The sequence below is a fragment of the Manihot esculenta genome, chromosome 12, assembly GCF_001659605.2.
Source record: "Manihot esculenta cultivar AM560-2 chromosome 12, M.esculenta_v8, whole genome shotgun sequence".
NCBI lineage: Eukaryota > Viridiplantae > Streptophyta > Magnoliopsida > Malpighiales > Euphorbiaceae > Manihot > Manihot esculenta.
The window spans coordinates 2,397,705-2,410,940 of record NC_035172.2 but is presented as its reverse complement, the minus strand read 5'-3'; the positions used below and the strand labels follow the sequence as shown (position 1 = coordinate 2,410,940).

The 13,236-nt window shown below is 42.9% G+C and overlaps 1 protein-coding gene across 1 annotated transcript; it reads right to left on the bottom strand.

Annotated features, from left to right (window-relative positions):
* Positions 1 to 295: 295 nt before the first annotated feature.
* Positions 296 to 4,139, bottom strand: LOC110628738 (ADP-ribosylation factor 2). The gene is made up of 7 exons (XM_021775538.2): positions 3,849 to 4,139; positions 3,378 to 3,547; positions 2,131 to 2,201; positions 1,795 to 1,914; positions 1,285 to 1,403; positions 900 to 981; positions 296 to 544 (listed from the first exon to the last, which is right to left on the bottom strand). Exons 2-7 carry the CDS (start codon positions 3,523 to 3,525, stop codon positions 539 to 541), a joined length of 546 nt encoding a protein of 181 aa, XP_021631230.1. The 5' UTR covers positions 3,526 to 3,547; positions 3,849 to 4,139; the 3' UTR covers positions 296 to 538.
* Positions 4,140 to 13,236: the final 9,097 nt, after the last annotated feature.

Genomic DNA, 13,236 nt, shown 5'->3' with positions numbered 1-13,236 from the left:
TAATTTAATGATAGTGCAATCAATAATTGAATGATAGTGCAATCAAATCCAGTGCACAGAAGAGTGAGAAAAACGAAGATTTTACAATCCCTTGTACACCATGAAACTGCTACCCAAAAAATATTACAACCCCAGAAACTGAATTAAAACTACATGGCTATATGCATTAAACACTTGTAGCCATAGGAGTTCCCTTTGCTCCTTTACCACGTTACTCAAGAATGAATTTTATGCATCAAAATGTAATATACGAAACCGTTGCATTACACCAAGTAGAAATGCCCAAAAAAAAAAATGGTGCAGTAAAATACATTTCAATTACAGCTAGAAACATTGCATCAAAGATGCTCAATAGTACATCCACCCAATATTCTACAACAATATATAACCATCTAAAGGGTCCTAAATGTAAGGATCATCCCAAAAAGAAAAGCGATGTAAACACAATCCAGTTCTCTCAAAAAGAAAATCAAATCCACTAGATAATATTCACCCTGCATCCAGAATTCTCATTCCACAAAAAGTCTCATCGTTTGTTTTACGCCTGCAAGAAATGATGGCACAAGTCCAATTACAACGTTGGGAAAAAAGGACAATATTCCATTAAAAACTCAAACTTACTAAATAGAGCAATTCATTATCTTTACCATTTTCTCAACCACCAAAGAATTTTAAACAGAAATGGAGCAATGACAATTGCATGGAGAATTGGAAAATGCATATGTTATAAAACCAGAAATTCATTGCAGTTGCCTAACCATTGACACCGTACAGCATAATCATTACACAAAATTCTTGACTTGCAGACATGAAAATTGGCAGTTCCAACAGATTGCTAGCTTATTATTACATACTAAATGCACATAATTTTTGTTGAACAGAAAGTCATTCATCTTTACCTTGTTAGCAATATTATTGGAGAGCCAGTCCAAGCCCTCATAAAGGCCCTCACCAGAGGTAGCACAGGTGCTCTGGATGTACCTGAAGGACCACAAAGCATATTTGAACATCCATAATATCCAATCAAAAAAGGGGTGCAACTATTATAATTCGCTCTTATGCAAAACAAGCTTAACATTTGATCAAATATTTGCTCAAGCATTCATTATTTTAAGTGAGTATTCCTTAATAGACTCTGCAAGAATTTTGATACAAATATTAAATCTAAGGGTCATAAGACAAAGTCAAAAGTATTATTAGTTGTACCCAGAAAGGGCAAAGGTAATTAGCAGCATAACAATGATCTCGTGGAAGTAACAGGACAACAAAAATTAGGAAGTTTACCAGTGACGCTGACGGAGGGAGTGTAGCCCAAGCTTGTCAGTGATCTCAGCAGCATTCATTGCATTTGGAAGATCCTGCTTATTAGCAAATACAAGCAACAGTGCATCTCGCAGCTCATCCTGAAACCGGTGACCACTCGTAATCAGAACTAAAAGATCTCTAATAAGGTAGCCATCACATTTTTTATGCATTCACATAAATTTTTCTGTCATTGGGTTTAACATCCATTTAGTTTTTACATTGCTATGAATTTGTTTGGCCCCTATAACTTTTGATCTCAATCAATTAGAGCTAAATATTGCTTTCAATGAGAGGAGGAAGTACAAAGAGTTGGTTAACACAGACATAATCAATGACCAAAAACAGATGGGAAACTTTATTATCTGTTTAATTATTGCATTGCTATGAAAAATGTTCGGCTTCTATACATGGTCTCAATTTGATTGATGGTAAATAACTAAATATAGCTCTTATTATTACTCTAAAAAAGGTGTGTTAGAATGAGTATACCTCATTCAACATTCTGTGCAACTCATCCCTTGCCTCCACAACACGGTCTCTGTCATTGCTGTCCACCACGAATATGAGACCCTGGGTGTTTTGGAAGTAGTGCCTCCACAAGGGACGAATCTATACAACAAAATAGTATTCAATTCAAATGATAAAAGAATTACAAATCTGTACTAACCTCTACATAATTATTTCAAAACAAAATTAGTCATTCCACAAGTGAGCCTAATGCAAGACAAGGACTGAAGGGAAAAGAGAACCATATCATTGAGATTGCCAAAATACAATATCACATTGCCGTTAAAAAGATGGAAATATACGTTAAAAATCTCATACCTTGTCCTGACCACCAACATCCCACACAGTGAAACTGATGTTTTTGTATTCCACAGTCTCCACATTAAATCCTACAGAAATAGTATTTGCTTATTTGCAAATTGCATGCTTAAATTTTTTCCAATAGAATTAAAGGCAGATAAGATTGAGAAGAAATAAAGAAATTAAATTAAATAGTATAGATCAACAGACCATAGAGACCAGGGGGTGCATCATAAGCACAAAACATCAAGCACTGTGAACTGCATTTCCAAAGTTGATTATGATGAATTTGAAAGCACACATTTGACATTAGATTCCCCTCTTATCCACATTTTACTAGATGGGTTTCCAAATTTTATATTCAAATTATACAAAGATAAACATATGAGACATAATAATCCTCTATTTATAGAAATGCTTTTGTTAAACATGCCAATGCTCAAATATTTTGAAAGGTGAAGAGCAATATTCTACCCTGAGAGACAGAGAGTCCCAAAAGAAATGCTATTTTCTTTGCAAAATCTTGCTATTTGAAGTACCCATTCAGCAACCTGAAGTCATCTAAAATTTCCAGTTGAAAACCCATCTCAACCAACTTCAGTTGTTCCCATAATGCATACATGTTAGAGATATTAGCATGTGCATGTACGTATATAGCATGTGGACTTACATGCATATGGACTATGGATAACATTCATGTGAACACATTTGTACAGAGCATATGTATGTATTTGAGATGACCATCCCTAAGGTCGCATTCGGATAGGAAAGCATTGAAGATGAATGGATTTGGACATGCTGTTTAGTTTCAATATATGATATTCTTTGGTACAGGGTTCTGGATATCATATTCATAAACATGGGTTATAACTTGTTCAAATATGGATTAAACAGCTAAAATATGCAATTTTGAATAGACTTACTAAGTTTTGGTTTAAGCGTTCTATTTCCCTCCCCTTACAAACTTAAATTTTAAATTAGACTACTGAACTCAAATAAATGCTTGAGTTTTTGAGTCCTGAAGGAAATTTGAGGAAGACGTCTCTCTGCCTCCCACAAGGTAAAAATTGTAGAGAAGTTAATTAGTAGAATAAGCAACTACAATGATAAGACACAATTTCATGGAGAAATAATGGCAAATCAAGCAATCCAGGACTAAGTTGCTCCAAATGATTAACTTAAATCTACAACAAAATCCATAAAGCATTGTACTTTCAACATTCTCGACAGCTAAAGAACATGGGACAGCAGCACAAAGCACTCACCAATAGTGGGAATAGTGGTGACGATCTCTCCAAGTTTGAGCTTGTACAGGATCGTAGTCTTACCAGCTGCATCAAGACCCACCATCAGAATTCGCATTTCCTTCTTGGCAAAAAGCCGGCTGAAAAGCTTCGTGAATGTCAACCCCATTTCTGCTCTCAGCTGTTGATCCCTAAACACAATAAAAGCATGTAAATCAGCTCCAAATTTTAGATCCACAAATATCCAAAAGTACCCAGTAGCAACTTCCAGTCAATGGAAGTTCTAGAGACGATTTAGTACTAAGGATCTAAGTAAATCCCTGTATTCAATCCTCCAACGAGATGAAAAAACAAACAACTGTTACAAATTGGAAAACCGCAAACAACCCTAAACAACATGAAGAGCGAATTCCAAAAATTCAAATTTGCAAGGACTTTCCGAGACGAAACAAATTAAATTGGATGATATCAATCATAAATCGCTGAAATTACCTTTCTGGAGATATTTGACTCAGTCGGAAAATCGCAGAGAGAGCTAGCGCGCGAGAATGAGTAGGAGAAATTGAAAAACGAAGCTTAATACCAACGCGTTATGGAAGGAGGTGATTGCTGTTGTATTTTGAATTAACGGAAATGCCCTTACTTTTTGAACAAATTATTGATTAGGAGCTGCGACATCGGCTGGCTCCTAAGGGGTAATAACGTAACTATGCCTGGTCGGTTGGTCATGGTGGTCAGATCAGGTGTTCGATTGATCTTTCTTACCAAATGTGAACGCCACGCGTCCACGTTCTGAATGCAATGACTTAACAAGAGCAAAATAAACCGGTCACCGCGATTCAAAAAATAAATAAATAAAAGAACCGGTCATCGCGGCTTCAAATTCAAACCCGTATGAAGATAGGATAAAAAAAAAATTACTAATTAATTTTTAGAATATAAAAATATTTTTTATGAAATAAATAGGATGTAAGTATCTAATTTTTTTAAAAAAAATACAGAGAATAATATATAGATTTTATTAAATAAAATAATGACAAGAAAATAAAAGAAAAATAACAAGTATAAAATATTATTTATTTAAATAAAACATTTAAAATGACTTATGTAATTCTACATTGCATAATTTTTTTAATTATAATGATAAAATGATAATTTTACTACTCATAAAATAACTTTTCTCAACTTTTTTTTTATATATTTAAATATGGGAATAAAATTTATTTTTTTTAATCATTATTGATTTATGTTTTACTTTTTCCTTTATAACTGATGATCTGAGATCCAGAAAATAGAGTTTTACAATAGGTTCTGTAAAACTGAGAAAATTTAGATCTAGAGGAGAGTATTTCTCCTTTTATATATTTCCTTTTGTCTGCTAGTAACGTGTTAACAGAACGTGTATCATTGGACCACCTGTCCCTGCTACGTTGATACGGACGTACGAGGGAATCAAATCTCTGTCCAATGCGTAACGGCCCTTGATTCTCCCGGACGCGCGTACGGGTGGTCCCAAGTGAAGGAGGGGTAGGTTTTCTTCCTGATTCTGGGCCAGACCGAATGATATGATATGGGCTGAACCCGGAGAGGATTTTATTCATTGGGCCCAAAGGGTTAGGCCGGCCTGATTGAGGAGATTGATGGGAGTCCGACCTTCAGGCTGAGTGGGAAGGACTTGATGCATGTGATGAGGCTTGAAGGTCCCTAGGAGAGGACTTGGTGTCATGGGCCTGACCCCAGACCAGGGTGAAGAAATCCAGCGGTCATCAATTGCCCCTTTACCTCCTCGTCAGTTATTGCCTCGACTGACGAGGGGGTAAATCCCAAGAATCTTTATGACCGCGCCTGTTTATGTACAGCTTCCCTCATAACATCCTTTCATCTTTTTGTCATTTTGACTTTCGAATCCCCTTTGTCTTTTTCCACTTTTGGCTTTCCTCTGTTTTTCGTACATATTGCCATCTTCACTTCCCTACTTTTACCTTCAAGGTACGGTTTTCTTCCTCTCCTATGAATAGCTTTTAAGGATCCTGACACTGCTAGCCTAGAGTCTAGCATCGTCCCGTCCAGCATAAAAACCTCCTTCTCAGGGTATATCTTGATATCACCCCCTTCTTTCCCTTCAGGACCCTCTCCGGGATGGGAGGATCTTTTCTTCCGATCCATATACCTCCGGTATAATCGATCTTCAAAAAGACGTGAACTCCTTTCTCTTATCTCCTTTCTTCCGCGGGGTTTTCTAGCATTCCTGGATTGCTCCTCGAGTGTTGACTACTAATTTCCTTTTCTTCATGTCTTTTTTCGAATATATCTGTCTGAACGAGGGTTTCACATTCACAGGGCATCTGTTTGATACTTTTTCCGGGCTGGTCAAGGCGAGCTAAAGTTCTATTACTTTGCCTCTCATAGAGGTCTGTTTTAATCTTACTTTCGTGATTTTCATTGAGAATCGTTCTGACTTGCCCCGATTTTGGATGTTTTGCAGCTTTTGAAATGAAGATGGATCTGATTAAGTCACCTAAGATTCTCACGCTGCCCAGGGGGATTCTGAACGTTGCCTCGGACGTCCTCCTAGTAGGGCGATCAGCGGGAGGGGTCACCCAACAAGTGGCCGAAGTCATATCGTCCAGGTCGCCCGGCCGACCTCCTCCTCTTGCCTCTGCCTTATCTCCAAAGTCGAGTTCTCGAGGGGCCAAATCTTCAAGGCTGCCAAACATTGACAGGTCGGTCTCAGCCGCTCTAGTTGTTCAAGCTCTCAGGTTCCCTCGGGCTTCAAGGCCGAGCGAGGACTCCGGGTTGACGGGAGTGAAGCCTGCCCCGTCTTTTGGCGATGCTTCTGGAGAGAGGCTTGAGGCCTTCATAGCTGAGATGGGGACCCTTGCTAGCAGGGCTGAGATTGCCTTTATGAGGAATGTCCATGGGGTCCCTTCCGAGGTCGGTCCGACTGCCGAGGATAGGGAACTCAGCTTTGTGGATGATGGGGGTGTAGCGGAGAAGGTCGGAGGCAAGCGTCCCATTCTCATCAAAGTGCTTGTCCTGGTTCGCGCTCCAAAGAAGTCTTGGACTTCTAGAAGACCGGCTCCTGTCTTTCTTTCTCTCGGGGAGGAGGAGAAGGTTCTCGTGGTGCCCCTGATGTCTGCTCCTGACTCAAACTCATGGAATAACATGGTTTCTGAGGCTTATTGTGGGATATAAGATGTTGTTCACACATGTAACATAAGCAAGGGTAATCTGCTAAAATTAGTCCAACATAGTATGTGTGTAGGTTTGCAACATTCACTTGTTCCATTGCTCTCCAAAATGCCTCGTCAATCTTCCCGTGGAATGTTTTGTTCATTCAGTAACCAGTCGACAAGGCTAATCTTTCAGGGACTTTAACTTGAAGACTTATGTTTTTCATGCGTGATATACACACAGCGTATGATGGAACAGTGAGAGATGCTCATGGGTATCAACTTGTTCAATTCTCCTATAATATCGAGGCAGAGTTCAGCTGGAATGTAAGGAGCGTCTAAAGGAGTATAGGGAGTCTGCCGAGCTAAAAGAGAAGAGGGAAATCCCACAGACTCGTGAAGCTCATCTTCCGAATTGTAAGGATTCATTGAAAGCTAAAATAATAGTGTAGGTGATAGTGATGTAGATGATAATGTACCTAGGCATGTAATTCCTTTGAGGACGGTTTTTTCTTCAGTAGTGTGGGTGATTAGACTGTAACTCTTCTTTTTCTTTGAATGAAATTTCATTTTTATTTATTTTGCTTGTTTTCTTCTTTTTGCTTTCAAACTCATCAGAGCTAAAATTCTACTAATTGACTGAACTTTTGGCTTATAGACTCATCTATTTTGCTAAGGTATTCTTATCTGTAAGCTCTTTTCGGGCTGGACTATCCTACCCATGAGCTCTGTTTTTAACATGGGATTGGACTCTCGACCTGCAAGTTCTTATGATTCTTGCAAGGACATCCTCATTTTTCTCTTATTACTTCGTTATTATGAGCTCGGTCATACAGCCTTTGTTTAATAGTAATAGGTCAGATCGCGTACCTTTGAAGGTGATAAGCAGAGCTGTCCTTTTTGTCCTTAGTTCCAATTTGATAAGAGCTGAAACTGGGGTTTCATCTGCTCATGCCTTTGGATTTCTCCTCGAATTGCCTCTTTTACCTCCTCAGCATTTATGACGTGAGTGGTGAGGGGGTAAATCCCTAAACTTCATTTGAAATGGCGCTGCTTTATTTTAGACGATTTTACCTCTATGTCTGGTAATGAGTTCGGGTATCTGGTCTCCTTTGAGGTTATCCTTTGTCAGTTGGTGTGGTGTGGGCTGTATGCCCCACTGGGAGGGGGAGTTCAGCTGTGTTGTCATTTTCCTCTCCCAGGGTCATTTTTGCTAAGCGTTTGTTTATTATGAGTTGATCCAAGCTGTGGGTGGGATCATTTGCTTTTGTCGTGAGTTCGTCCGTTTAGCTGATTAAGGAGCTCGAATTTTTGTTATTTGCTTGGATTTTTGTGCTACAGCTTTTGCGTTGTTTGTGTGACGGGCTCATGAGTTCGAAAATTCTCCTTCTTTTTTGTGAAGTCAGCGCTTAATTTCTTGCTTTTTTGACGAGCCTCATACGGGCTGTGCTTCAAGGCTCCAGGTCATTTTTGTTCCGAGGAGATCTTGTTGATCCCGCCGGCCGTTTTTGCTCCAGGAGATCTTACGAGATCCTGGCCGTTTTTGCTCCGGAGAGATCTTGTTGATCCCGCCAGCCGTTTTTGCTCCAGGAGATCTTATGGGATCTTGGCCGTTTTTGCTCTGGGGAGATCTTGTTGATCCCGCCGGCCGTTTTTACTCCAGGAGATCTTACGGGATCCTGGCCGTTTTTGCTCCGGGGAGATCTTGTTGATCCCGCCGGCCGTTTTTGCTCCTTTTTAGGGTCTTGCGCAAGGTTCAGGCTCATTGGCCTTACTGTCGCTTCGTCATTTCAGTTGGTTTCGTGCCTAACTGAGGTTTTGGGCAAGATTCAGGCTCATTGGCCTTACTGTCGCTTCGTCATCTCAGCTGGTTTTGTGCCTAACTGAGGTCTTGGGCAAGATTCAGGCTCATTGGCCTTACTGTCGCTTCGTCATCTCAGCTGGTTTTGTACCTAACTGAGGGCTTGGGTATTTATGCCTGTTTCATTTTTTCCTTTTGTTTCTTTCATGAGAGCAATGTGAGTAGAGACAAATAATGAATTGAGACGATAAGCATCGCCTATTTTATTACCATGCTTTTAAAATACAATAAGTCTTTTGCATTTAATGATACCTCAAGGAAAGTATCTTTTCAAGTGTTGGATATTCCAGGCATGGGGCTCAGGGTTTCCCTGCATATCTTCAATTCGGTATACTCCTGGCCTGACCACTTTTGCCACTCTGAAGGGGCCCTCCCAGGTCGGTGCTAACTTGCCTATTGCCGCTCTCTTTCCCGTAGCCTCCAGGTTTCTCAGGGCTAGGTCTCCCACCTTTAGGCTTCTTTCCCTAACCCTTTGGTTGTAGTAGCAAACTGCTCGTTATTGGTAAGTGGCAGTTCGGACTTGGGCTTCCTCCCTAACCTCTTCGAGGGCATCCAGGTGGCTCCTCAACTTATCATCGTTAGTGCTCGCGTTAGCAAATTGGACTCGATGAGTGGGGATTTGCAGCTCGACTGGGACTACGGCCTTTGTGCCAAAAGTGAGTGCAAAGGGTGTTTCCTTAGTGGACATTCTAGGGGTAGTTCGGAGTGCCCACAGGATGCTGTTGAGCTCTTCCGCGCAGTTCGCATTTGCCCCATCCAGCCGTTTCTTCAATCCCTAGAGGATAGCTCTGTTGGTGACCTCTGTTTGGCCGTTGGTCTGAGGATGGGCCACTGAGGAGAACTTGTGCCATATGCCCATGTTGGCCGTAAATGCTCTGAAGGCGTTGCAGTCGAATTGCCTGCCATTGTCTGAAACGAGCACCCTAGGGATGCCAAATCTGCAGATGATGTGCCCCCATACGAAATCTATCATCTGGCGGGCTGTGATTGTAGGAATTGCCTCCGCCTCTGGCCATTTTGAGAAGTACTCCACAGCCACTACCACGAATTTTCTCTGCCCCGTGGTCTTGGGAAAGGGCTCTAGGATGTCTATTCCCCATTGTGAGAACGGCCACGGGCTGGATATGCTGGATTGAGGAGTGGCCGGGATATTGATGGCGTTAGCAAACCTCTGGCATACATCGCATTTCCAGACGAACTCCTCTGCCTCTTTTTTGACAGTGGGCCAGTAGTATCCTTGCCTGAATATTTTATTAGCCAGTGTTCCTGCCCCTTCGTGAGCTCCGCATATTCCTCTGTATATCTCTTCCATCACCTTCATTGCCTCCTCCGGGCTTACACACCGGAGCTAGGGGCTGGACTTCCCTCTTCTGTATAATGTCCCCCTTACTGCTTGGTAGTTAGCGGCTCGAGCTGCTATCTTTCTTGCTTCATCCTTGTCTTCAGGGAGCTTTCCTTTTTCTAGATACTCCAGGTATGGGGTCATCCAGGTCTGGCCTTGTTCTACCTGCAACACAGTGGCTATTTCATTAAAAGCAGGTGTGTTGACATGCTGTATGTATACTTCGTTAGGGAGCTGTTCTAATTCTTCCTTGGACAACCGACTAAGCAGGTCCGCTTCCTCATTTCTCTCTCGAGGTATTCTTTGGTATTTGACGATGGTTCCCCGACCCTTGAGTTCGGCTTCTATGGCTTTTACCTTTGCTAAATAATCCTGCATGGTTGGATCTCTGGCCTAATATACCCCAGTTACCTGATTGATCACTAGCTGGGAGTCACTATTCACTTCGAGGTCGGTTACCCCTACCTCCATTGCCACCAGCATCCCATTTATTAAAGCTTCATACTCTGCCACGTTATTGGAAGCCTTGAATTCTAGGCGTAGGGCGTAGCAGACCTTAAACTCTCCAGGTCCTTTAAGCATTATCCCGGCGCCACTGCCCCCGGCGCTTGATGTCCCGTCTACATACAACTTCCAGTCAAATTCTTGGAGATGCTCTTCTTTTCTCCCACTCCCCGACGCTTCAGAAGATGACTCTCCCTGTTCCTCGTTGAACGAGCATTCCGCTATGAAGTCAGCAAGGGCCTGAGATTTTATAGAGGTCCGAGGTCGATATTCTAGGCAGTAAGGGCTAATTTCCATGGACCAAGCGAGCATCCGACCTGATGTTTCTGGCCTGCGCAGAACCTTCTTCAGAGGTTGGTCCGTCATCACTATACCTTGATGGCTTTCCAGATAGACCCTAAACTTCTGGACTGCTAGCAACAGAGCATACGCCACCTTTTCAATGTTCAGGTATCTGGTCTCGGCACCCTTAAGTACCTTGCTGACGTAAAATACCGGCTTTTGTTCTCCTTCATCTACCCTTACCAATACTACACTAATCGCTTGTTCAGAGGCTGCCAAGTATATCAAAAGTTTCTCTCCTTTCAAGGGGCTACTGAGTACATGGAGGGAGCTGAGGTAGCCTTTAAGCTCTTCGAAAGCCTCTCGGCAGTCTTCCGTCCATTCAAAGTTTGGTACCTTCCTCAACTTCTTAAAGAACGGCAAGCATTTCTCTGCCGACCTGGACATAAAGCGATTTAACGCCACTACTCTCCCAGTTAATCTCTAAACATCCCTTACACGGGTTGGCTCTGGCATATTCAGTATAGCTTCTATTTTCTCTGGATTGGGCTCGATGCCTTTCCCATTCACCATGTATCCCAGGAACTTTCCTCCTCTGATGAAGAAAACACACTTTGCTGGGTTCAGCCTCATTCTATACTGTTTTAGCACATCGAATACTTCTCTCAGATCTTTCATATGATGCTGGAAAGTGGGGCTTTTGACCACCATATCATCTACATACATCTCTACATTTCTGCCGATATGATCTTTAAAGACCTTGTTCATTAGTCTTTAATATGTTGCCCCGGCGTTTTTCAGCCCGAAGGGCATGGCTTTATAGCAATAGGTCCCTTCTTCTGTTATGAACGAAGTCTTTTCTTCATCTGACCTGTCCATTGGGATTTGGTGATAGCCAGACATAGCATCCAAAGAAGACATGTAATCGAAATCGGCCGTAGAGTCGACCATTTTATTAATATCGGGGAGGGGGTAACAATCTTTTGGACAAGCCTGATTCAGGTCGGTAAAATCTATGTACATCCTATATTTGCCATTGGCTTTTTTGACTAATACAGGATTTGCTAACCACTGCAGGTATATGACTTCCCTAATAAAGCCTGCCTCTTCTAACTTCTACACTTCCTCCCTGATGGCCTGTTGCTTCTCCCTTCCTACCACCCTCTTCTTCTGCTTTACCGGTCTAGCGTTGGAGAGAACGTTCAGCTTATGGGTCATCACCTCAGGGTCAATCCCGGGCATGTCAGAAGGCTTCCAGGCGAAGCTCGATGCGTGGCCTCGGATCAAGGTCATGACTTCAGTTTTTTGTTCTTCAGTGAGGCCAGCATTGAGACTGAAGATTTTATCTGTTTTTGCTTCTGATAAAGGAAAAGTCTCCAGTTTTCCGACCGGCTCTGTTCTGGTTTCTTTCTCCTCGTCCCTGACCTCTAACACCTCTGAGTCGAGTCTCTCTGCCGCCGAGCTCGGCTCCGCCACTGTGGCTAAGTATACTGCTCTCGCTTCCTCCTGGCTTCCCCGGACTACTTCTACTCCTGCCTCAGTTGGGAACTTCAACGCCAGATATCTGATACTGGTGACTGCCTCGAAGTCAAACAAGGTAGGCCTCCCCAAGATGGCGTTGTAGCTCAACGGGAGTTTAACCACTAAGAACACCGCATAATGGGTGCGAGTTCTTGGTGCTTTGCCTAGGGTGAGAGTCAACTTCACTTTCCCTTCTACGGGTACTGGTACCCCTCCAATCCCCTTGACCGGTGCCTGATCTCGAACTAGCTGTTCCTCGGGGATTCCCATCTATTGGAAAACCCGGTAGGGTAATAAGTTCACCTTGCTCCTTCATCCACTAAAATCTTCTTGACTCGATAGTTGTGAATGATGGCTTCAACGACAAGGGCGTCGTCATGGGGCATCTGAACACCCTGGGCATCCTCCGGAGAGAAGGTGATGGTTACTGGAGAGTGCTCAACTACTTGCATGACCTCGACACCGCTGCTCTCTCCCTCTCGACTCCTCTTTTTTCCCCTACGGCTCATCCGACCTCCTGTTCCCCCAACAATCATGTTGATGGTCCCACTAGTCCCATCATTCATTGGTCCAGTTCCTGTCTTCCTTGGCACTTGTGCTGCCGGATTGGGCTGAGGCCTCTGTCCCTCCGGTTTCCTTACGAAGTTCTTGAGGTGCCCTCTTTTTATCCACCTTTCGATCTCCGTAATCAACTGGAAGTAGTTATTGGTGTCGTGGCCGTGTGTGCGATGGTATTGATAATATTTGTCAGGATCTCGCTGGCTTGCTTCCATTTTCATAGGCCTAGGCTATTGGAGGAACTCCTTGCCCTGGACAGCCATAAGCACCTCGGTTCTAGAGACATTGAGAAGGGTCGGTGTTTTCGGAACCCACGGGGGGAGTGACCTTTGTTCTGAGGCCCAAGGAGGGAGAGGTCTTTGGTCCCTGCGCTCCCAGGGTTGTCTATACGGTTCAGGTCTCTTGCCATGCTTTTTCTCGTGCCTCTCCGGCCTTCCCTCCTACGGTTCTTTCCCCTTATTTGTCGCTCCTTTGGCGAACCTGCTTGTCACTAAGGCATCATCCTGCCTTATGTATTTTTCAGCCTGCTTCATTAGCTTGGCCAGTGAGGTCGGAGGCTTCCTGCTCAGTGAACCAAAGAACTCGGCTGAGGTCGTCCCCTTCTGCATGGCTTCTACAGCCTTTCCTTCATCGAGCTCG

Bases quoted from the DNA above. Each gene is read 5' to 3' on its own strand.
- LOC110628738 (XM_021775538.2), bottom strand. From the start codon at position 3,525: ATGGGGTTGACATTCACGAAGCTTTTCAGCCGGCTTTTTGCCAAGAAG. The intron at 2,202-3,377 runs GTGAGTGCTTTG...CTATTTCTGTAG, and splicing joins CACCACTATTCCCACTATTG to GATTTAATGTGGAGACTGTG. The intron at 982-1,284 runs GTAAACTTCCTA...GTGGTCCTTCAG, and splicing joins TCCCTCCGTCAGCGTCACTG to GTACATCCAGAGCACCTGTG.